This window comes from Filicampus tigris, chromosome 6, assembly GCF_054856515.1.
Source record: "Filicampus tigris isolate MCC_2025a chromosome 6, RoL_Ftig_1.0, whole genome shotgun sequence".
NCBI classification, from domain to species: Eukaryota; Metazoa; Chordata; class Actinopteri; order Syngnathiformes; family Syngnathidae; genus Filicampus; species Filicampus tigris.
The window spans coordinates 8,494,393-8,519,136 of NC_141222.1; the positions used below are offsets into that span (position 1 = coordinate 8,494,393).

The 24,744-nt window shown below is 40.9% G+C and overlaps 1 protein-coding gene and 1 pseudogene across 2 annotated transcripts in view; both read right to left on the reverse strand.

Annotated features, from left to right (window-relative positions):
- The window catches only part of LOC147145618 (neuronal acetylcholine receptor subunit alpha-7-like), a 31,786-nt gene extending 7,042 nt beyond the window's left edge, over positions 1–24,744 (reverse strand). The window contains exons 1-6 of one of the 2 annotated variants that reach the window (XM_086032934.1): positions 24,305–24,744; positions 19,067–19,206; positions 10,797–10,841; positions 6,004–6,110; positions 3,247–3,326; positions 2,867–3,034 (exon numbers count right to left, since the gene is read on the reverse strand). In XM_086032934.1, the coding sequence (XP_085889060.1) occupies positions 2,867–3,034; positions 3,247–3,326; positions 6,004–6,110; positions 10,797–10,841; positions 19,067–19,206; positions 24,305–24,374 (610 nt within the window). In that variant the 5' untranslated portion in view covers positions 24,375–24,744. Of the gene's footprint in view, positions 1–2,866; positions 3,035–3,246; positions 3,327–6,003; positions 6,114–10,796; positions 10,842–19,066; positions 19,207–24,304 lie in introns of both variants that reach the window. The other variant, XM_086032933.1, reaches the window with a different exon arrangement.
- On the reverse strand, positions 13,457–14,101 carry LOC147145619 (uncharacterized; annotated as a pseudogene).

Here is a 24,744-nt window from a genome sequence, read left to right on the forward strand (position 1 = left end):
TATGTGGACATCTCTCCTAAGGCCCACCTCAACCTCTGATAACATCACAAAACGATGAGCCTATCCATGGCTCACTTAAAAGAGCATGAAATGAACAGCCTACAGGCAGCTTAGGTCAGTTTCTGTCAAGTATGTCGTTTTCTTTCATAAATCACCAGCCCCATATCTAGACGATAAGAAGCTGAGATGGTTCTGCGAACCTTGACTGGCTAGAAATTGAAAGCCAATTCTGCCTCGACAAGTCACGCGAGCTAGCGTGAGCTAACAGCCATGGCTGCCTGCCTGTCTGCCTCTGGAGATATAAAATAAGTTTAGCATCGCTAAATGTCAAAAAATTCCACCAATCGCCACCAAAATTCATATGCACATTCCTACCACTGTCCACTCCAACCTGTAAAAAAAAAAAAAAAAAAAGATCAGCCCAATCATTTTGGTTTTGCGGAGGTGATAGTAGTTTTTTTCTAATAGGAGCTGACAGTTGATGTCATTAAATCCAAAACATTATGCAGCTCACTTTTATATTTTCACAGGTTGAAGTACAACAAGAGTAGGAATGTGCATATGAATTTTGGTGGCAATTAATCACTGTTTCAGACACTAGGTGACAACACAACATGACAGCCAGGAGACAGCACGTATGTATTACAATGCTTGCCTCCCTTTTGTGACATAGATAGCATGAGATGGAAAAAGAACCCAAACTACGCACCAAAAGGGGGTTTGCGAATCTGCGGCTTTAGTCATCACAAAAAAGCCATTTTGTGGGCGGGGATTTTAGAGCTGACATCATTTCTACCTACATACCTATTATATAAGTGCCAATGTTCAGGTCAATGTTAAGCTGTTCTCCCATGACTCGACCCCTGGATAGGCTAAAAAGAAAATGGATGGATGGTAGTATTTTCAAGTCACGTCTTATTGATTACTACAGCAGACGGAAGGAAGACTCTAGCAATAAAACAGAGGCAATTCCTTCATCTCATTCCTTTGACAGCAGCATGATACTCTAAATCTGATTAGCATCAGAAGTGTGCACAGTTATGCAAGGTGATGATAATATAATGATGGATATAGTGATAATGTACAAGAGATGTGCAAAATTATGTCTGGTTTCAATGCTGCAAGGATGCATACAAAAGAAATGTGCAAAATTCTGGCCATGTGTCAAGGTGAACTTAAGAATCAATTATTTCAAACATTAGTGGCAAGAAGAAAGAGTCTGTTGGCATATAAGGTGGTTTTGGTGTGCAGTTTTTTAGAATCTACTGGAGGAAGAAGTCAGACAAGGTGGTGTACATGGTGGGATGAACCCAAGAGAATTTTGCCTGCTCGCTTTTTAGTCCTTGAAGTGTGAAGGCTCCTCAAAATGGGGACAATTTTTTCTGTAGTCTTAAATGTACAATCTGGCAATTGCAATTTGGTACATCTGTCTCAACAGCTCCTGTGTCAGGCTGTGCTACTTTTAACTGAACTTCACCACCTTCATGTTTTATGCCTTCTGCAATCCATTAATAATCCATTTTGCCTTAAAACCCCAAATTCAGGATGTAGACCACGCTGGTCATAATGGAAGCTCCATTGTCAACATAATCATCTTTACCCCACTAATCTGTCTTTATGGCATCCACTCCAATACAAAATTCAAAATCACCTTCAAGAGGTGAAAGTCATAAAGGGGTGTGTGCGGGTGTGTGTGTGGATGCGGGCATGTATACATGCTCAACTTCAAATATTAGTGTGAAATGCATTCCGTAACAGTAGGCCTTGGACCAGTGATTGCAATGTCTGATAGATTTCCTGTGCATAATGGGTGGACTGCATGTGAAATTATTGTTTTCCTTTGCATCTGCTTTTTGGGGAGTTATCTGTTAATACTCAGCTTGGTTAAAACTGCATGTTAAAAAAAGTTTGTAGTCCAATCAAAGCACTCTCACACACTCTTCAACATTTGGCTTTGATTCAGAGACGAACATTGTGCTTCACTGGCAGCAACACACTGCTAACCTAGAATAGGCTGATTGCAGCCATATATATATATATATATATATATATACATATATATATATATATATATATATATATATATATATATATATATATATATATATATATATATATATATATATAGAGAGAGAGAGAGAGAGAGAGAGAGAGAGAGAGAGAGAGAGAGAGAGAGAGAGAGAGAGAGGCTTCTGCCATGTAGACCGTGTGCGCTGAATTTAAAGGGAATGAGAGGAGCGACTTCTATTTGATGGGAATCAAGTCGACTATGTTCGCTCCCACAACAGCGCAAATCCCCATTTCTAACTGCGCCCATCTATGAAAATACCACAAGAAAGAAAACTCCACCCATGTGCACATTTAGATTGCACTTTGTGCTAGACTTGCGCTGGGCAAGAAAATCTGTCCTCTTAAGTACATCTAGTGCCGTATTTTCCGGACTATAAGTCGCTATGGAGTACAAGTCGTCCCAGCCATAAAATGCATAATAAAGTGGAAAAAAAACATATATATGTCACACTGGAGTATAAGTCGCATTTTGGGGGGAAATTGAGGAATAAGTCGCATCCCCAGCCAAAGTATGAAAAAAAAAAAAATCGACTTATAGTCCGGAAAATACGGTACGGTGGGCCTTGGGGAAAAAAAGAGCACCAAGCAACAACCACTGGTGCTCCTTTGGGAAACAAACCAAAAGTGTTAGTTTCCACCCCTGACTATATTCAGCAACTGAAACTTGCTGCAGTGAAGGCCCAGAATCCTCTGGAGTCTATATGTCTGGTCATCTGTTTGCAGTTAGACTACTATATTGGAATGTAGTGACTCAATTAAAAACGGCAAACGAGGCATCTTTTTATTATCTTCTTACCGACAAGATCCCACTCTCCATTGGGTATGTAATTGGATATGTCCACGTCCATCATCTGGAGGTCTAGCAACCAGCCGTTGTGCGTCCAAGACCCAAATTTTAGGTCACACTTCTGCACGTCGAATGGGAACCAGCGTACATCGATGTAGCAGGTACTCTTTAGGATGCCTGGATAGAGGTGTGGTTTTTTTTTTAGCCATAAAATGTGTTTGATGATTGATGTAAACTCAGTCAGAGAAGAAAAAAGGAGGTTATGAAAAAGTAAGTATGTTCCTATATAACAAGAATAAGAGAGCATGATGACATTTAAGTTGTCATAGTGTATACTGATGCATTTACATGAGTAGGTCATCAGTGGAGTGAGTGCGTCATTGTCTCACCTGGTGGTATATACTGGCAGGAACCTGTAGCATTGACCAATACATTTGTATGGAACGTTGCATCAAATCTCTCATCAGCACTGCAAAGGAGTTAGATGGAATTTAAAACCAGCAAGGGAAGACATCACGTTAGAATTAATTTTATCACATTAACAACAAATTGATGGAAAACTAGTTTTGAAATCAGAAGCCAGTAAATAGTGTGTTCAATTATTTGTCATTATATGTAAAGGAGGGATTTGTTGCTTTTTTTTATTTGATGCTTGCAATATGTCATACGTTGTGTTAACAGTGAAGAACATTTCAAAGAAATATGTCAAGTCAACAAACATGACTTGCCTTTGCGGGCCACATAAAATGGCTGGATCTGGCCCCCGTTTGACACATATGCTCTAATCGCTCAACTGGAGAAAAGAAGTCATTCTTTCTGCTACCGACAGTGATTGTAAACGAATCAGTTGTGTGAAAGAAGACGGGCATGATGACCATCAAATCTTTGACGTGACCACTTTACACCATCAAAACACGCAAGGATAGGCTCTGATCACTTTACATCAGGTACTTTTTTTCTTTTTCATGTGTGGTGGGTTTTAAGTTTAACTTTTGATTGTAAATTCGAGGCAGAGGTGGTGCTTACCTGTTTGCATATGTGAAGCCTTATCCATTGTTAATGTTATCGATCATTGGTCTACTTATGTCTACTTTCATGAAAAAGGTTCCTATTATTGGACACTTGTCCATTACATCGAACCATTGAAACCTGTCGTTCGACCTCGATATGTAGAAAAACTAAAGTTGGTTAGAGAGAAAGCTGATGGAAAAACCCAGACTCCTCGGATTAACTTTCAAATACGGACATTTCTTTTTCACGTATAATCGTGTTAAAATTATGAACGAGTGTGTGTCAAGAAAGAAAAAGGCAATTAAAATGAAAAAGTTGGTCTCGTGTCTCTAATGCGACGAAAAAAGAGGAATGTAGAACATGATGAGGTGGAATAAGGAGATTGTTCAGTGGTTTCAGTATTCAATCAATCAAATGTGCTGTGCAAGAGATTATCTTTTATAATAAAGTCATAGTAGATGAAACGGTACAAAAATGTCATCAAGGTCACAGAGCCCTATTTTCGTGCAGTCTAACTGTGTGCATGGGTGGAGTTTTATTTCTTTTGTTATTTTCGTAGACATGTACAGGTAGACATGGGCGTTTGCACTGTTAAGGAGGTTAACACAGCTGGCTTGTTTCCCGAACAATCAAAGCGGCTCCCCTCATTCTCTTGAAATTCAGCGCAGGAGAGTCACATGATCTACTTGGTGAAAGTGGCTTGCTGGAGTCCATGCTGGAGATTTCCGTTGCGAAGTACATTTACCGGTAAAAGGGACTGAAAAATCTCAACTTGAAACTGATGTAATGTTGTCCACTATGAAGTGGGCACTTCAAGACTTTCTTCCCCCCCCCAATCGTTTGTCTGTGAGTGACAAAACTACCACTCATCCCACAATAGTTGTGCCGCGGTCAGGGGCGTGCTTTTAAAACTATATTAAAGGGATTAATAATAATAACTTGTTCAATGAATTAATTTCTACACTGATTCTGAGGGATGGATGCACACTGTTGTTATATTTATAAATACAATACGATTTTTACAATAATACAATACGCCCGTTTTTTATGCCAAACGTACGTGTGGCAGACTACGAAAGCTGAGCCCATAGTGACCAAAATGATCGCGTTCATCATAACACTACCACCCGCATAAATTTAAACAAACAAAAACTATTTTCATTTTAAACAGAAAAAAATCTAATTTGAAATCTTATGATTCCTATGTACTTTTTGTCCATTACAAATTGTAAACAGCAAGAACTCAAATTAAATTTCATGCATGGGTGACCATTTAAGTTTGTTTTTTTCCTGCATTCTCTGCATATATCCATCCATTCATTCTCTGTATTACTTATACTCACTATGGTTGCGGGTATATAGACAAACACAGTATTCACACCTCCAGACAATTTCAAGTCCTCAATTAACCTACCATGCATGTTTTGGGAATGTGGGAGAAAACCGGAGTATCTTTGCATATAGAATAATCATATCAATTTTAATGGAACAAAGTGCATCTTTTCATAATAAATGAAATGGGCCCTTGATATGGCCCCAAGTCCTCTCTGGTCGATGAAAAAATATCATCATCTGTAAACCATAAACCATTTCATCCCTACGACAAAGGTACAAAATGAAAATCTTTCGCGACATATTGAACATTTTGAGTGGGGCATAATAGAATATAGGCAATACACTGTTTTTGGTAAGATGTTAGTAATAACTACTATTACTACTATTAGTACAACAGTATTTCCCATAATTAGTTATTTCCCACTGCACGGTATTACGCAATTCCAGAAGAAATCACGTCACAAAACAAGGCTGTTGAAAAATTCACACAATGTGCAAGGTGACTGTCAGAAGTCTCAAGACACATCTGTATGTAATACTTGTCCATTGTATAGGCAGTGTGATACAGAAAATATGTGACTGTGCACTCTGACTCCAAAGAAGATGCTGTTTAAAATATGCCCAATGTGCTACTATATCTCCATTCAACAGCTCAATAAGATTCATTCACACCAACATTTGTTTTCTTCATATGCTTGTTAATGTGATTGTAGTTTGCAGAGGTATGGAACAACAATGTATTTAACTGAGAGCTCTAACATTTTGGGTTTTGAATTTAAAGTGTCATTTAAAATCCCAACCTGTTGTAGAGGAGAATATCTGGGGCCCATATCAAATTGGAAGGGAATCGCAGGTTTTGAACACCAGGGTAGCTCTCGGTATCCCATGTAAGGTATGTGTCCGTCCACTGCTGGAAGAAACAGACAAAAAGAATGGTAAGACGAGGGAATTTTCAAGTAAGCGGAGTTAATTTGAAATTCAAACCCATTAAAAGTCGATCAGGCTCTTGGTTTGATGGATTGCGGTTTGCTTCCGAGCATTCATTTTATTCATAACTGACATGGACCCTGCAATATTTTGTGTCTTTTGTGGAGTAAGTCTCTACAAATGCCAGATTAGAACTTGAAAAATTAGATCAAAACATTTATTTTTCATTGCCAGGGTAAGTCCGTCAGCTCGTCAAAAAATGTTTGTTGTGATCACTTCTGTTATTATAAATCCAATTTAAATTCATGCGTATAGAGATTAGTTGTTTTTAGGGGTGGGCGATACTGGGAATTTTTGGTATCGATCCGATACCAAGTAAATACTGGGTAGTGTCGTCTTTTGAACGGAAACAATACTAGCTTGCTGTGGCATCGATATTACCCATACCAAAACAACAGCGCTTTGCCAACGTCTGCTCCTAATGGTCTGCTGCTCCCGCACACACTGCCAAAGTCTGCCCCGTGCGCCCTTCCCTCCCTGCTCTGCCGAGTGCAGACTGCTCGTCGACTCCCTAGTTATGGGAGATCCAGTCATCTGCGGTCAAAGCAAATTTGTTCGAATCCCCCACCAAAACATCAAGCTTGCTTTTCTTTTCACCGTCATACATCTTGCTGATTTTAGTCATCACTGCAGTCCTGCACGGTGGCTTGTATGATGGGTCATTGGACGCTGTTTGAAACACCTCAGTGAATCCCTTGTCTTATATGTTGCAGTTCGTTGCTATTTGCTTTGCAAGAACATTTGTCAGCCCGTTGGTCGCAACTTGCACATACGCGGGCTGTTCTCGAGTTTAGTTTGGCGAAGATCTTTGCAATGGCTCGCTACATTAGCGTCTTTGTTGTTATCATTAGCTGTGCCTTTAGTCGTGGCTGGTTACTTTGCATTCATGTGGCAGGCTTGAACTGCTTCGGTGGTAAGCAAAGTCCTTCTTACAAAGAAGGCATATCACTCTGCCTTTATTAATAGTGCCGTCAGGGCGTTTTTTAAATTTACCATTCATCAGACCAACAACTCCCACATAATCCACATGCATTTTCACATCTTCTCTCTGCTACTGAATTTGCCCTCCCACCTACAATAGGAGCCCATTAGGTTATGCCAAACAATGACAGCCAATCCTTGTCCACTTAAGGGTGTGACATTAACCATTGTTTTTTTTACACCCGCAACAACTCAAGCACAAGCCCCCCCCCCCCTGCATCAAAACGGATCCCATCATCATCATACATAAACAGTAAAGTTAGAGATTAAAAATTAGATTAATGCGATTAAAAAACATAACGCTTTATGTGACCGTAATTAATTGATTGCAATTAATGCGCTATTTTGACAACCTGATTATTGTTATTATTAATAATATTGTATGAGCCATTTCTGTTATGTGCATTTATTTTGGTATATTCAACCTCCCACCACTCGGGGGAGCAGTGGACTCAATTTGCCACTTCCACGGGTCTATATAATTAAGGCAGTGACGAGACCCAGGTGTTGCGAGTGTGGAAGGGCAAACGGTTTTGGACCGTGGTGGCGTGGTAGTGTGGTGATGACACTTATATAGTTTCATTATTTAAAAAGAGGAAAGGACAAAGGCGTAAGTTTGGTCCCGACTTAACAAAATGGTAAGAAAATAAATCTTTATGTGGACATTTTGGTAATTTAACCATGATCTAACCACAAGTCAAACCAAGCCGTCAGCAACCACCGTGGCAATTTTGATTGGCAAAAGGGTAACAACAAATATTATGATTACTACTACTACTACTACAAAAATACAGATGGTAAACCAAAGTGCTCAGCGAGATCACAAAGTCACATTAGTTTTATTTACACTAGTATATAGCGGCAATTCATCAAAGAAGTTATCAAATTTGAGCATCATTTGTTAACATTTTACCTTCATTAGTTATTAATTCATTCTATTTTGAACAGTAATATGTTTTGACTTCCTAATAGCACTGTCGCTAACAGTTTTCACCAGTTTCCACAACTGAGCCATCCGTGGCCATGCTGAGATGGTGAAGTAAAAATAAATGCATGACCCAAGGTAATTTTTTGTTATTTTGGGGATTTTTTTTTTTTAACAGAGATTCCAATGTAGGTTTGGGGCACAGCAAAAACTATACCATTCTTATGTGTGGACATACACGATCTTTTTGGAGGCCCTTAAACAGCACAATTCAAAGATGATAAAACTTCCACTTCACATGTGGGATGTTCCATTTCCTGATGAACCCGTAATCCTCAAAGGTGCACATGTTGTCTGTCTGCCGTCATTCTGTCTGTGAGCTAGGGCTTGTAGTTCTCAGGTCTCCTGGAGATCTGCATCTGCAAAGCCTCTTACAGGCATGATTTCTGCGTGGATGCCGTGTTAAAGAGGTGACTTCCTGAATAACTGAATCATTCATAACATGTGAGCCAGTCAGCAGCTGACTCAGACAACCTGGATGTAGACCGTGACATTCTTAATGTTCTAGTCTTGATGGGGGTGGGGGATAACAAGGATGTGCCTTCCTGACTAGCCTGACGTCACATTAACAATTAACTAACAACTAAGACATCCTGCAAAAAGCCTTCTGTTAAGTATGTGCACGTCTATGAAATTGGAGAGTGCAGCCCATTTTCGCATTACTTATAAAGGACAAACCTTCTGAGGCGTTCAAGGTTTTGCTTTATTAAAGGTTTGGGTGTTCTGGGCTAAAAACAATTTCCAAAGGAACTAAATGATATTGAGGCTGCCTGGTGGGCATTGTTGTTTGTTCATCTGCCTTACAGCCAGGGGTTCGGAGTGCCAATCTCAGTACAGAACTTTCTGTGTGGATTGCAAGGGTTTTCTCTAGGTGTCCCGAAGGCCAGATTAGAGGCTCTTGATGGGGCCAGTCCGATGGCCGTCACAGCCACACAGGGACTGAGGCAGCCTCAGGCCTTGCGCCGCTGTAGCAGAATCTGAAGGAGGCCGCATAGCTTGCGCTGTTGTAGCAGAATCCGAGGGCAGCTGTAGAGCTTGCAGTGCCGGAGTAGAGTCAGAGGTGAGCCGAAGCCCTTGTGCCGTCGTAGCAGAATCGGAAGGAGGCGGCCGAGCTTGCGCTGCAGTAGCAGAGTCAGAGGGCAGCAAAAGGCCTTGCGCCGCCGTAGCAGAATTGGAAGGAGGCCGCAGAGCTTGCACCGCCGTAACAGAATCCAAGGGAAGCCGCAGAGCTTGCGCTGCCGGGACGGGGGCCTGCATTTGCTGAGGCGCCGGGAAGGGGGCCTGGCACTGCCAAGGCACTGGGACGGGGGCCTGCATTTGCTGAGGAGCCGGCATGGGGGCCTGCAGCTGCCGAAGTGCTGGCACTGGGCCCTGCCTCATCAGTCTGCCACCATAGAGGTTGGGAAGCACAAGAGATATGAGGGGTTGGGAGTACAGATAGTGAGGAAGGTAAACTAGAAGAAACGGGATGAACGGGACTAGGTGAAGAAGTACGCAGTGAACGAGGTGCAGAAAAAGGCGGGGAGTGAAGTAGCTTGGGTATAGGTTCATAATGACGTGATTTGGAAAAGGCTAAATTACGGGATGAACCAGAATCTCTACTCGGGCGCCTACGTTGGGGAATGGACCAGGAAAACCAAAATCAATGTCAAAATCTGAATCGGAATCAGAAAGGAGATTATCCAAATTGTCGCCATCTTCACAGTCAGAAAAATATGAATCTAAAAACAAAACATTGGGGGTTAAACTAGAAGGGGAACGTGCAAAACTAGGAAAAGGACATGGCAAAGATGAGAGAGATGTGGAAGAAAAGACAGAGCTTTACACGAAGGGTGTGGGTGTGGTCGGCAGGCTGAGGGCGGTTGGAGGCAGACCGGGACTTGCGACGGCCTGGGCAATCCATCGTGCAGGAGCGACACGAGAATGTCCCAATGAAAAGGCAAAGCAGCACCCGGTGAGACAGTCACTCCCTGATTGGAGATGGAGAGATGGTTAGGAGCAGGTGGTTACGTCCTCGGCTTGATGGATTGTGTCTGAGTCGGCTGGGTCCACGACGGGTCAGTACATTTTGTCACGTGAGGATCGGGATTTGGCCCCATACACAGACATGACACGGAAGTTGTCGAGTAAAAAGTCTTTATCCACGAAAATACAAAGTAACAACAGAGAGCTGAACAGGAAGAGAGTTTGCATCCTACCTCGAAGAAGGTTTAACGTACTGACATGTCACTGAGTAACTCAAACTTATAAATTGTCCGAATCAGGCCTATATGACATAACAAAGGACAAAGCGTAAAAGGATCATAGACAAGTGTATAGCAACTGATACATCACGTAATAACCAGTCATAACACAGAATTTGTAATTCATTTTTCACTTGTCAGATTTGATAGGAGACATTCAACTAGACTAGACCCGAGATTTGATTTGTAACACATCCATTGTAATCTTATGCCTAAATTGCTGGTTTGGATTTGTCAGTTTGTCACAGGAGACCCCAGTGAGTCAATGAAATGTGTTAATATTGTTCATATTTTTAAAATCAATGTTGCAAATATGAGCGGCAGAACCTTCCCAAGATATACTAAATGACAGTTAATGTGCAGTGATCGTACAAAAGTACTCAAAGAGGAGACATACCAGCTGAAGCCACGCATTTGTGATCAAAACTTGGTTCTTCTCATCCTAGAAGAGAGAGAAGCAATGTCAGATAACTAAGTCGATGTTTGATACAGATAAAAAAAGACAATTTATTTACCGGCATTTATGTATTTAAATGACATTGTTACAATGTATGTCATGATGATTGGACAAGGGTTTTCTAATATCCTTGAGCCTTCTGGTGCAATGGGCACACCTTGTAACTTTAGAACACTGGCGTGATAGTTGCTGGAAATCGGCCTCTATACACCTATGTTGATATTGCACCAAAAAACAGACATTTGCAGCTAGAATTGTCATTTACCATATTAATAATGTATAGAGTGTATATTCCTGATTGGTTCAAAGTAGGGCTGCTCGATTAAGCGATTTTGAACCGAAACCGAAATTTCTGGATAAAACGATGTTAAAAACGTTCAAATCGGCACGTTTGATTTTTTATTTTAGGGATATCTAAGCCACCGTAGTTTCCTCTGTATTTCCGCTTCCTTCCATGAGCGCGCTGTCTGGAAAAACTACAACAACACCGGCGATTCTGCTATTTGCTCAGGCAACTGAGCGTTTAGTTAATAAATCGGGCAAATATAGACCTGTAGTGTAGTGTGTGCCCCACATGTACAATATAACCCGTGAGCAAGTAACTCAATGTCTGAAAGGCGTCACATTTTTTCTCCTCTACAACGGACCTCTGGTCATTACTATGCATGTGTACTGAAGCTTGACAGTGCATTGTAATATTGAGTGATAGTTTTAAACTAATCATGTATTCATGTTTAAATAAGACCAGGGAGAAAGGTGAAAGGCTGGTCACTAGCTGGTTGGCAAAGTGACTTGCTGACAGACTGTTTGGTTTACAGACTTGTCTACCTTCTCTCATGTTGATGATTTCGTTTCAGATGGTATATGCACTTTCTTCTTTCATTATTGGTTTACTTAAGAACAGATCTGAAATCTATTGTGTAAGTAAAGTGCTGTTAATCCCAATTGATTGTTCTGTGTGAATTAAGTTAAATTGACTGGCATTTTGAGTCCAAAGAAAGAGAAATTCAGTTTAAATAAAAGCCATTCAAAATACTTCATTTTTCATTATTTTTTTTCAGATTTCATTTTGAGCTATTTGAGACCACTTCAATGATCATCATGCCAAGTCTCTCCATAACTGGTGATGAAGCCAGTGGCTGGCATCAAGCTCCTCTTGTTCCCTTATTAAAGAGCTACCCAGAACCAGATGGAAGAATCATAGGCCATGTTGCACAATGCACACACACATATGCACACACACAAGAACATGAACCAACACACATGCTCGCGTTTGATTATTTACGACTTTCTAGGAGGCATTAATTCACAGAGTCTTGTTATCTAATAAATTATATAGGGAAAAAGTTAATAATTGTTACAGCTGTGGCAGGGTTGAGGATGCAAGGTAGTGATGGGTCAAACCTCCCATTTTTGACAACACACTGAGTACATCTCTTCAAGATAACACACGTCATATGCCGTATGCCGTGAAAAATGTTACAAGTAGTAACTGCAAGGTGCAACTCCACATTACTCATGTTAACACATTTTATAATTTATTACTAGACTAAGAAACTTTTTTTAACATTCAAATTCTATGTTTTTGTTGTTCTGACCTCATTTTTTAAGCTGTTGTATTTTTTCTTAAGTGACAAACAGTTTAGATTAAAAAGTTCAGTCACACCTAAACAGACCCATTGGCAAAGTTGTTTATTATTAAGTGTAGTCAGGCAAATGTGCAAATACCCAAACTAATCGAGGAAGGAAAAAAAATGTGTGTTTTTTTATTTTTTTATTTAAATAAACAGCATTAAAAAAACACAATGTTACAATCTTTTGTTAAACACCAACTTGAACAGAAACATAGCATGTGTACCCTTGGACTGTTTTGGATGATGATGATTCATTTCTATCAGGTGTTGTAAATTCCTCATTGCTGCTGTGTTTACACATGCATTGGTTTGCTGTTTGGTTCGTGTGCTTTGCACCAGGCACATTTTCGGGCAGCTAATGGGTCCCTTTGTTTACGTTAATTTAGGTCGGGCATAATGTTGGACAGCTAATGTAGCCACAAGAGGACACAAGCCAGTGTCTTATTGTGCCAGTCCCAAGCCCGGATAAATACAGAGGGCATCCGGCGTAAAACCTTGGCCAAATCAAAGATGCGAATCAAACATATGACTTCCATACCGGATCGGTCGAGGCCCAGGTTAACAACGACCGCCATTGGCGCTGTTGACCTACAGGGCGCTGGTGGAAATTGGACTACTGTTGGTCGAAGAAGGAGAGGAGGAAAATGTGTTCGTAGGAAGAGAGAGAAGAGGAGCGCTAAGAGTATAAGGACTGAGAGTAGGGTCATTGAATCTTGGAACTATGGCAGGAAAAGGTAGAGAATTGGTGGACATGATGCAGAGGAGGAAGGTAGACATACTGTGTGTCCAGGAGACCAGGTGGAAAGGTAGAAAGGCGAGATGTTTAGGAGCAGGGTTCAAGTTGTTCTATCATGGTGTAGATGGGAAGAGAAATGGAGTAGGAGTTATCTTGAAGGAGGAGTTTGTTAGGAATGGCCTGGAGGTAAAAAGATAAAAAGAATGTCAGATAGAGTGATGAGTCTGAAGCTAGAAATCGAAGGTGTGATGTTTAATGTTGTTAGTGGATATGCTCCCCTGGTAGGATGTGAGCTGGAGGAGAAGGAGAAATTCTGGTTGGACTTTGATGAAGTGATGCAGAGCATACCTAGAAGTGAGAGCATCATTGGTGCGGACTTCAATGGACATGTTGGTGCAGGAAACAGAGGGGATGAGGAGGTGATGGGCAGGTTTGGTATCCAGGAGAGTAACGCGGAAGGACAGATGGTAGTTGACTTTGCAAAAAGGATGGAAATGGCTATAGTGAATACTTTCTGCCATAAGAGGCAGGAACATAGGGTGACCTATAAGAGTGGTGGTAGGAGCACACAGGTAGACTACATCTTGTGTAGACGGTGTAACCTGAAAGAGATCAGTGACTGCAAAGTAGTGGTAGGCGGGAGTGTAGCCAAACAGCATAGGATGGTGGTGTGTAGGGTGACTCTGGTGGTGAGGAAGAGGAAGAGGGCAAAGGCAGAGGAGAAGACGAAATGGTGGACGCTGAAAAAGGGAGGGTGTTGCATGACTTTTAGAAAGGAGTTAAAACAGGCTCTGGGTGGCCAGGAGGTGCTTCCAGATGACTGGAAAACTACAGCTAATGTAATCAGGGAGACAGGTAGGAGAGTACTTGGTGTGTCATCTGGAAGGAAAGTCGATAAGGAGACTTCTTGGTGGAATGAGGAGGCACAGGAGTGTATACAGAGAAAGAGGTTAGCTAAGAAGAAGTGGGACACTGAGAGAACTGAGGAGAGTAGACAGGAGTACAAGGAGATGCAGCGTAAGGTGAAGGTAAAGGTAGCAAAGGCCAAACAAGGAGCTTATGACGACTTGTATGCTCGGTTGGACAGTAAGGAGGGGGAAGCTGATCTATACCGGTTGGCGAGACAGAGATGGGAAGGACGTGCAGCAGGTTAGGGTGATTAAGGATAGGGACGGCAGTCTATTGACAGGTACCAGTAGTGTGATGGGAAGATGGAAACCTGTATGAGGACTGTAAGACAGTGGTGAGGTGTGCCAGTAGGTGAGACAGAGGAGTTCAAGGTGGAGGTGGGACTTCATCAGGGATCAGCTCTGAGTCCCTTCTTGTTTGCTATGGTGATGGACAGGCTGACAGACGAGGTCAGATAGGAATCTCCACGGACTATGATGTTAGCAGATGACATTGTGATCTGCAGTGAGAGCAGGGAACAGGTAGATGAGAAGCTAGAGAAGTGGAGGTTTGTCCTGGAAAGGAGAGGAATGAAGGTTAGCCGCAGTAAGACAGAATACATGTGTGTGAATGAGAGGGACCCAAGTGGAAGAGTGAGGTTACAGGGAGAAGAGATCAAGAAGGTGGGGGATTTTAAGTACTTCAGTCAACAGTCCAGAGCAATGGAGGGTGTGGATAAGAGGTGATGAAGCGTGTACAGGCTGGTTAGAACAGATGGAGAAAAGTGTCAGGTGTGATGTGTGATAGAAGAGTTTCAGCTAAAATGAAAGGAAGGGTGTACAAAACTGTGGTGAGACCAGCGATGTTGTTTGGTCTTGAGACAGTGTCACTGAGGAAAAGACAGGAGTCAGAGCTCGAGGTGGCAGAGATGAAGATGCTGAGGTTCTCTCTGGGAGTGACCAGGAAGGATAGGATCAGGAATGAGTACATCAAAGGGACAGCACATTAGAGGTTTTGGAGATAAGGTCAGAGAGGCCAGACTGAGATGGTTTGGACATGTCCAGAGGAGAGATCGCAAATATATTGGTAGAAGGATGCTGAGTTTTGAATTGCCAGGCAGGAGGCCTAGGGGAAGACCAAGGAGGAGGTTTATGGATTTAATGAGGGAGGACATGAAGGTAGTTGGTGTGAGAGAAGAGGACGCAGAGGACAGGGTTAGATGGCGGCAATTGATTTGCTGTGGCGACCCCTGAAGGGAAAAGAAGAAGATATTGTTGGACAGCTAGGGGGTCCTATCGAGTCCGTGGTCTGTTAGCCGTTAGCAGTTAGCGGCAGATTGGCGCCGTTTTTGGTCGTGTGTATGCGCCGTGATGAGAAAGCTGTTGTGTTCTGTGAAGTGGATTGAAGTGCGATTAAAGCCAAGTTGTTCTCAGTCATCGTGTCCGGCCACATTTTTGATTCGACTGTTTGGATGACGTGCTCCGGTGAATCCCCCTAGATTCACATACAGTCCTAGCTCTCCGCAACATCAGTGGTCCCCAGACTACGGCCCATCTTCACATTTTGTCAGGCCCCCTGAACAATGCCAGAGACGCATTATGATGTTCTTTTTCAGTCTGGCCACATGATCGAGACTAATACACGCATAGAACGTGCCATTCTGTTCCACCATCTCGTTCAGATTTTCGAATGTCAGTACTAAATTTTGATTTCTAGTTAGCCACACGGAAGAAGCACAAACAAAGTAGGACGGATAGATATGTGTGCAGCCTCTCCTGCCGCAGAACCTGCGGCACGGTTGCACGCCAGAGCAGCTCGTCCTCACTGGCTGTTCCTCTCGGTTAGCCGTTCCGCTGCAATCCGCGGCGGCAACTCTGGACTTTTGCCGGTCCCTTCCCGCTGTCCTCTCCAGCTGCGGCGGCCACCGGGACCCGGTGGCAGCGGTCGCCCTTTGCGTTGTCAGTGATACTGCCTGAGCCTGCCCGGCTGGCTGCCTCGGCCGGCGCCTACCCTTAAAACTGCTCTGAAGTCAGAATCGGCTAAGTCCGTCTAATACCAACATTGAGCCACCAAGTTCAAGTGGAACTAAAAGAGTGAGTGAATAGACAAATGCACATATTCAGCTAATATTTAATTAAAGTGGAAGTCAACCCAATCATTTTTTTAAGAATACATTCTATGCAGACCCACCAGTTGAAACAAGGCAATCTGATTAATATTGCTTTTAATCCACCCGTTTTTAGGCATCTCAGGGGGTGGCCATTTTGTCACTTCTGTCGACTGAAAATGACATTACAGTTGCTCAGATAACGACCAATCATGGTTCAGCTTCAGAAAACAGATGAGCTGGCAAAATGGCCGCTCCCTGAGATGCCTAAAAACGGGTGTATTTTGCTGCTTAAGTCATATTCCACAAACACAATGTTAATCGCAGAATGCTTTATTTCAACTAGTGGGACTGCATAGAACATATTCTTGAAAGAAATACAAAAAGTTTGGAATGACTTCCACTTTAATAGCATATAGACAGCTGCAGTATATGCATTAAAGCATACATATATACATACAGCATGTTGTCTGCTTGGATTAGATACATTTTCCTTGCTTGCCCTTAAAATGCAGCGTCGTGTTTATATATATATATATATATATATATATATATATATACTTTTTTTTTCTTTCTAAAGAAAAAAACATTAGGTGAGCCCATCAATCGGTGTTCAGTAGCATATCTTTAAGTAACTGCTGCATTGTATTTTCTTGAGGTTCTCAAAAGTAACGTGAAAAATAATATGAAAATATACAAATTAATATAGTAAAAATAATTGAAAATAAAAATAGCCGTTTGAGCGGCACGGTGGTCGACGGGTTAGCACGTCCGCCTCACAGTTCAAGGGGTCGTGGGTTCGATCCCGGCTCCGGCCTCCCTGTGTGGAGTTTGTATGTTCTACCCGTGCCGCCGTGGGTTTTCTCCGGGCACTCCGGTTTCCTCCCACATTCCAAAACCATGCATGGTAAGTTGATTGGACTCTCTAAATTGCCCCTAGGCGTTATTGTGAGTGCGGATGTTTGTCTTTGTGTGCCCTGCGATTGGCTGGCAACCAATTCAGGGTGTCCCCCGCCTACTGCCCGAAGACAGCTGGGATAGGCTCCAGCACGCCCCGCGACCCTTGTGCGGATAAGCGGTATCGATAATGGATGGATGGATAGCCGTTTGAGTAACTCATATTAAAGTTCACAAGGAGTAAACAGTTTATGAAATTAAACAACAGAGAAATTCATACGATTTGTTCAAAACTAAGACCTTTTTTTGTTGTTGTTTTTTAGTAGAATCACAATCAAGAATCGTTAGGGACCGGAATTGAATCAAAGAACCGGAATAGGAATCATCCAAATTTAAATGATGTCCAAACCTTGTAACTATTTATTTAATAGTGATATTGTACAGTATATTTCCTCCTCACTTAATATTTTTATGTGAAGAACCCAGAGAAGATTACTTACGTAGGCACCCTTGCGATCTTCAAACTTTTTCTGTTACTAACTGACCCCAACCCCCCATTGGAGAAGGGACAAGTTATGTGGCCCCCACAGGAAAAAAATTGGGGCTCCCTGATCTATATTATCAGATAAGATGAAGATGGAATGAATAATGTGAATTTTTTTATCATTCATTCTCATTGGATCACAATATGATAGTGAAGTAGGAAATGTGGCAAGAACTTCCATATAAATGAGGGAATTGGTTTGCACAAACAATGTTCCAACAAAACACCCACTTTCAACAACAAGTCAGGGTGTTGTTTTTTTTTTTAATAACGAAACATTTCATGTGAGGCTTGAGGGGAACAATAAGCCTGAAATTCATATTTGACAAGTTTGGAACAAGATGAGGTAAAGAGAGCCATAACACAAAATGAGATGTGACAGATAATCCTCCTAAAGCTTATACATGTCAAAAGGAAGAGCAGAGCTTTGAATGAAGGTGTGAACCCCTGTTGGCTGTTTTTTTACGGGAGAAACATGAGGGAACAGTGAAAGTAGGAAATTAAGAAACATCTTTCAGTGTTTTAGATTTGCTTTGGACTACTCAGTTTTTAAAACCCTTGAGTTTCTGCTTAAACTGTGATCACATTTGTGATCACATCGTGCGCCGTGGACAAAAATGGCCAACTCCTAAGGCGGCCACCACATATACCCCACCTCCCAGACCATGTGCTCCGGGCCAGACTGTAATAGAATGCAACACGCTGTATCAAGCCTATCAACCACCACGCACCAGGACGTGCCATGACTGAATGGAACAAAACGGCTCCCACATAACCTTACTTGTAACATTTTCAAACAAGAGAGTGCTATCGATTTTAGCTTTAGTCTCAGCAAGAATGCAATTAGCAGACTCTATGGTGGAGACAATTTAAAGAACAGTTATCACAGTAGAAAAAGGTCAGTGGCAAGTAAATAAATGAAAGGCCAGAAATAGGCAAAGATAAATATTCTCATCAATTCGGGTTTTTAAACCGGTGGATTACGTTTTTATTTTCAGCAAAACGAGCATAAGTGCAATTAGTCAAGTGCATACACAAAGGCTGAAAAGTGAAAACATATTGATTACTTAAAGGTTGCTCACCAAACCTGACAAAGTTGAACCTCTAAAGTCGAATGCTCCTCAAGCTGTACAATATGGACTTCAACCAATGCACTTGTAAAGATGCATAAGGGAGGATCATCATAAAATGTAAAATGAATCAATTATAAATGTGACAGTTTCACCCAGGAAAGCATGTTCTTTCACCTCCATTCATTCCTTTCGGAACACCCTCCAAATATATATGCATTCATACTGTAGGTTGAATTGAGAGGTTCCACTATACATCTTCACCTCTTTAATTGTCTAAAACGAATGACACCAATCTTTCCCTTCTGCTGTCACTCACTCAAAACACACTCACCACATCAATGATCTGTAGCAAAGTGAGACCAAGTTCCACCAGGATTGGTGCAGAGTCGTTTTGGACTGGACGTTCTAGTCGATTATAGTTGACCATCAAGTCCCGATACAACTTCCTCTGATATACTCCACCATGGCAGCCTACAACAGCAAAGAACTTGATTAATATAATGGCATTTGAAACATTATTGATGCAAAGATAACAAGTAAAATGCACTTTAATCCACCCATTTTCTATGCCGCTTATCCTGTTTAGGATTGTCCATGCAAGGAAAAAGCAAGACTACAATTTGGACTAGTCGTTAGTTAATCACATACAGCTGCATTGTAGTTGGACAATGTAAATTAAGAAAAAAGTACATTTATCAAGTGTCACCCAAAATGTTCAGTTCCTCATACATCAGGAATAAGATGCTAAAACATGGATTCAGCCATTTGGTGTGGTATGTCTTCTAATTTACAGTTTTTCTCCATTGTTGACTCCTTTCTTAGAACAGAAACGACTTTCTGAAAACTCTCAAATAATTTGGCAAAGTAGTCTTACCATTCAGCACAACACCGATGCTCATTGCCAAAGATCATTTCTCTTGTATACAGTATCATATCTCTTGTCTCTCCTCAAAACAGCTCACTCAAAAATAAATTCCTTTCTCGTGTAAAAAGTCAGTGCCCCCGAAATGTGCCCTCATTTTGGCATTGTATGTCAGTTTGTATCCATTGATTTGGCTCATTTCTTGAAGCAGAATATACAGTGTCATGAAAAAATACTTGCCTTCTTCTCAAAAACTATTCAAAGGTACCGACCAAGCTCTGTATGAAAAAGTTGTATTCACATTTGTTTAAGAAAAATTAAGATTAAATAAAAGCCATTAAAATACCTCATTTTTCATTATTTTTTATTTTACAAAGAAATTGTAATCGTAAAATCGAGTTTGAGAGAAAATAATCGGGATTTTCTTGTTAGGCAAAATCGAACAGCCCTAACTGAGATAATTCCTTTTTAGACCACAGGGTCACCATATTCTGTAAAACAAAGGTAATCTTGGGTCAGCTGTCATTTGAGGGCTGTAATGTGACCCAAGCAAGTGGAAGAACACCACCGTCATATAGTTAACTCTTATGCTACATCATGTGTTTAATTCACCTAACGCCTGCCACGGAATACTTGTTTTAAAAAAGTCAGCAAATGTGAGACATAAAATCATGTAAGAATGCATATAATGCAATCCATAATTGTCTGAATATTCTGTCAAACACCTCTCAGTTTGTTTGTGTAATTAATTATTTGGTCCTGGTGGACCAAATGGCACCTATTGAGTACCACCACATAAAAGATAATATCACTTATGAAAATGAGAAAATACAGTTTAAATAATTATTCCATATGTGGCCTTTATCAGCATAATAATAGATAGTGGCAGTGTGTGCTGAACGGTCACCAGCAAAGAAGGAATCCTATCACTTTTTACCTGAGGAGCACAGCAGTGATAAAAAATGTCCTTGGGCAGCCTGAATCACAAACAGATGGCCAGCAGGTAATTCATAAAAACTTTTGTTGGTTAGTTGGGATGTCTGGTGTGTCCCAAGGCAGCTTGTCTCATTTATTAAAGGTGCCTTTCATTTTATCAATTGTGCTCCTACAAGCTACTTTATCCATTCAATTAGTATACAGTGTTATATGTACCGTCGTTTTGGTGTTGATTTGTATCCCACCCCAGAAGGGACATAGGGCAGGTTTCATTAAATGTGCATTGGACCTCAAAATCATTTAACATTGGAATTGGCATCAAATATAAAAAACGTCATCAGAAAAAAAAAAAAAAAGGCAACTTAAATCCAGATTGTTGCTGCCCGCTTTAATATTAATAACATTTTGTACAAAACATACTTTTCTGAGTTACAGAAAAATAAATCTTATAGCCCTGATAATTTTGTGGGAGCCAGGAGCTGCATTAAAGACATGTTTTGTTTGATTTAAATTGTCTTAAGTATGGCAATTGGAACTACCAGCCTATCCTGTTAAAACATAGTTAAAACTTGGCATAACACCCTGAGAAACTGCATTGGGAATTGGTACGAATTGCACAGTACCCATGCAGATGCAGGACATCACAGAGTTGAAAGGACTTTTGTTTATCTTGTTTTGTTTTGTTTGGTAATTCACATTGCCCATGCTAAATGAATCTATTTGCGCATGTACACCTTCAAGAACGTGCAAAGTGAACCGCAAACTCTCAGTGGAGACAATTACAAATGTAGAGGAAACATTTTGTTGCATGTGAGCCAATGGTGGCCCAGACAGATTAAAAGCACACACACACGCACACACACACAAAAATGTAATACCAAAGACCAAAACTGGGTTTCCCCTCTGTCTGCACCATATTGTGGCTTTCGAGTGCCAGACGAAGGCAGGCCCCCTAACAGCTTGTTCCTTACAGCAACATTGACTTCCCACTAAGAGGGACCTCTTAAGGAAAGACCTTAAGAGGCAGTTGAAGTTACTGAAAATGGCAAAACTGCACACAATAGAGAACAATAAAGGCAAAATATAGTTCGGAGCTTTGCAAACACAAAGGATCAATGCCACTGCAACAAAGAGAATCCGTATTAATATTTACAGCAAGTGCGACACAAAAAAACATTACGTGCCCTTCTTTCAGAAATCCAGAGTTTAATCTAGATTTGCACACAGATTATATGTTATCTTTGTCCTTGATGGGTGATCCTTTCATTGTATTTTTCCCTATGTTGCATGTGAAAATCATATATCCTTTAGTACATTATGTGATTACACATGATCATACACCTTCAATTATATGTATATTTTTCTTTCATGAGTCAAATAAACAGAGAACCGCCACAATTTATTAGCCTCATCCGATAAAGAAACTGCATACCGTGGAATTTAGGAACAGAAAAGGGCAACTGTTCTACAAGGTGACAGATTAAATTGTTAATATAAGTGTCCTTGAGCACAGTTAAATCACATTAAACTATCTTTTTCACACATTTTTGAGTAAAATCTAGGAAAGAATAATCCCACTTGGACCACTTTATTCTCCAAAAGAGTTTCACCCATACAGTATACTGTATTGTCTAGTTTTGACAATCATATCTATGGTTGCATTTCATTTGGGTACAGGTATTTTTTTCTTACAATGCACATAACTTTAAGAACGTTCGCACGAAAACCAAATTCTGCCAAATTTTTCCGATATCCATTCATCCATCGATTTTCTGTACGCTTGTCCTCATTCGGGTCGCATTATTATTCCAGTTGATTTTGGGCATGTCAATCACAGTCCACACACACTGTATACACAAACATTTACATTCAATTTCACATCCATGCAAAATTTAAAGCCTTTAATTAAGATGGGGTACGTTAGGGACAAAAAGGCTTCTTTAAACCCAGAACTTGTCCACTGTGAGGCAGAAAGTGTACCCACTACCTCACATGCTGCCCCTGAAGATAGATTGGTGGAAACATTTTATTTGTAAGTCAGACAAGACAAGTAAAGAGAAAAGAGATGACCTACATCAACAAAGCTCTCCTGTTTAGAGCCAGCTAATAATGCTGCACTTATTCATATATCGATTGCCATTGAGTTTTACAATTTTAAAACCATATCTCGTTGAGTGGAGAATGTTACATATGTGAATGTTGATTTTTCATCAGGATTCATTTAAGGTCGCAAAGACATTTGAAACAGCTTTAACAGTTGCAAACAGTTTTTTGAACGTTTGACGTCTCTGCGACCGTTTGCGACCTTGATGAAAAAATCAACATTCGCTACCTTTGCAAACACTTTCAAACCTTCGCCGCTCAGTGGAATAAGGGCTTTAGGTTACAACTTTTGAGTGACAAGGTTGTTTTTTTTAAAATTGAAATTTCCAGTGAGTCTATTCCAAGTGCATGAATAATTTTGGGTAGTGTAGTGTGACTGGAACAAGATATCACTATCATTTTTTTAAAAATCAGTTCTTAAAGGGGTACTCACATCCAAATGTTTTTTTTTTTTTTTGCTGTTAAATCATATAAACGTGTGTCTGCTGTCTACATGTCCTGGTCATATTTTTACCATCTTCAGATTAAACACTGAAAATTTGGCTTTCTGTCCTCTGATTGGACTAGCAGGGAATCCCGACATCACTTCCGGAATCGTACCGTAGTCGCTCTGCCACCATGGGGTATACAAGCGGCTCAGTCTCATATACGCCTCCGTAGCGAGTAGGAATAGTAGTGTTTGTGAAAATCTTTGTATACATTAGGTTAGTGATTTATTAGCATAGCATTTGAGTAGTTTATTTAGCATAGCTTATCAATTATTTAGGTCATAGTTTAGTATTGTTTAGTGAGACCACGCCTAACCCTCTCCCTCCTCACGAGCGCAATAGTCCTCCAGGCAACTTTGAGCGCCATTTTCAAACATTAGTGAGGGGGGGAGCAAGGGTCTAGTAGTGGGGTTAGTACCACTTTAATGTATTGAAACTAGCCCAGCAATTGACTGGTGAGCAGTACAGGATTTAGCTCAGCTCTCACCAAATGTCAGCTGGCATTCCAGTGCACCCTCAACGCTAATGAGGGTAAGCAGTATAGAAAATGCATGGATGGATGGATGTCTAAAAACTAGGTATGGTAATTAACTCATGAACATCCACTCAAAAGTCATGCAATTTAATAGAACCTGCTGTGACAAAACACTTAACCCTAACTCAACTGATAAGTGAAGAAAGATAAAAAATTAAAAAAAGGGGTGTGTTACTTAATAGTACAAGTACAACAGTGTCCAGATATCACAAATACTGAAACCATGGATTCAAACATGTTAAAAGAGCTTTAACACTTCATCTGATGGTCTTTCTGCTCCACTAATCATGCATTTAATTTTGACTACAGATTACTCTGAAGGGATGAACAGTCCCAACGGGCTTCGTGCATCATTGCTGGTATGCCCTCCTTTTTTTTTTTTTCTGAGCCAGATGTTGTTGGTCTAAAGAGCAAGACTCACACAAACACACTGACCCACACTTGCACTCCAGGCACACTGGAATATGTTCAACTGGAGTGATGTGATGGAATTCCTAAACATGCTAGAGTATTACACATACTCCCAGTCACGTCAGGGAATATGTCTGCGTCTGCGTCATTGATGGTCAGAAGCAAATATAATAAAATAAAAAAGCTAAAGTGTATGGTTATTTGGACAAATTGGCGAGTCATTCAGTGACCTACCTTGAAAGCTCAAAGTCGCCCAAAGGTAAAATCCTACCAGTATTGATTTACTAGTCCTCCGTGACTCCATCACAGCGATGTTGTAGGTCTCCTTTTTAGCCCACGGAAGGTGTCAAACTTGGTGAGCTTCATCAGAACCTCTCTCTCTCTCTCTCTCTCTCTCTCTCTCTCTCTCTCTCGCTCACTCTCTCTCTCTCTTCCTCTCTCTCTCTCTCTACTTTTTCCTCTTGCTTTCTCTGCTTTTCCCTCTTGCTCTCTCTCACTCCGCTCTCTCTCACTCTTTCACTATCTCACCCTTTCTCTCTCCTTGTCTGTCTCTCTATCTCTCTATTTATCCATCTATCTATCTATCTATCTATCTATCTATCTATCTATCTATCTATCTATCTATCTATCTATCTATCTATCTATCTATCTCAATTTCCATTCCCTCTTGCTCT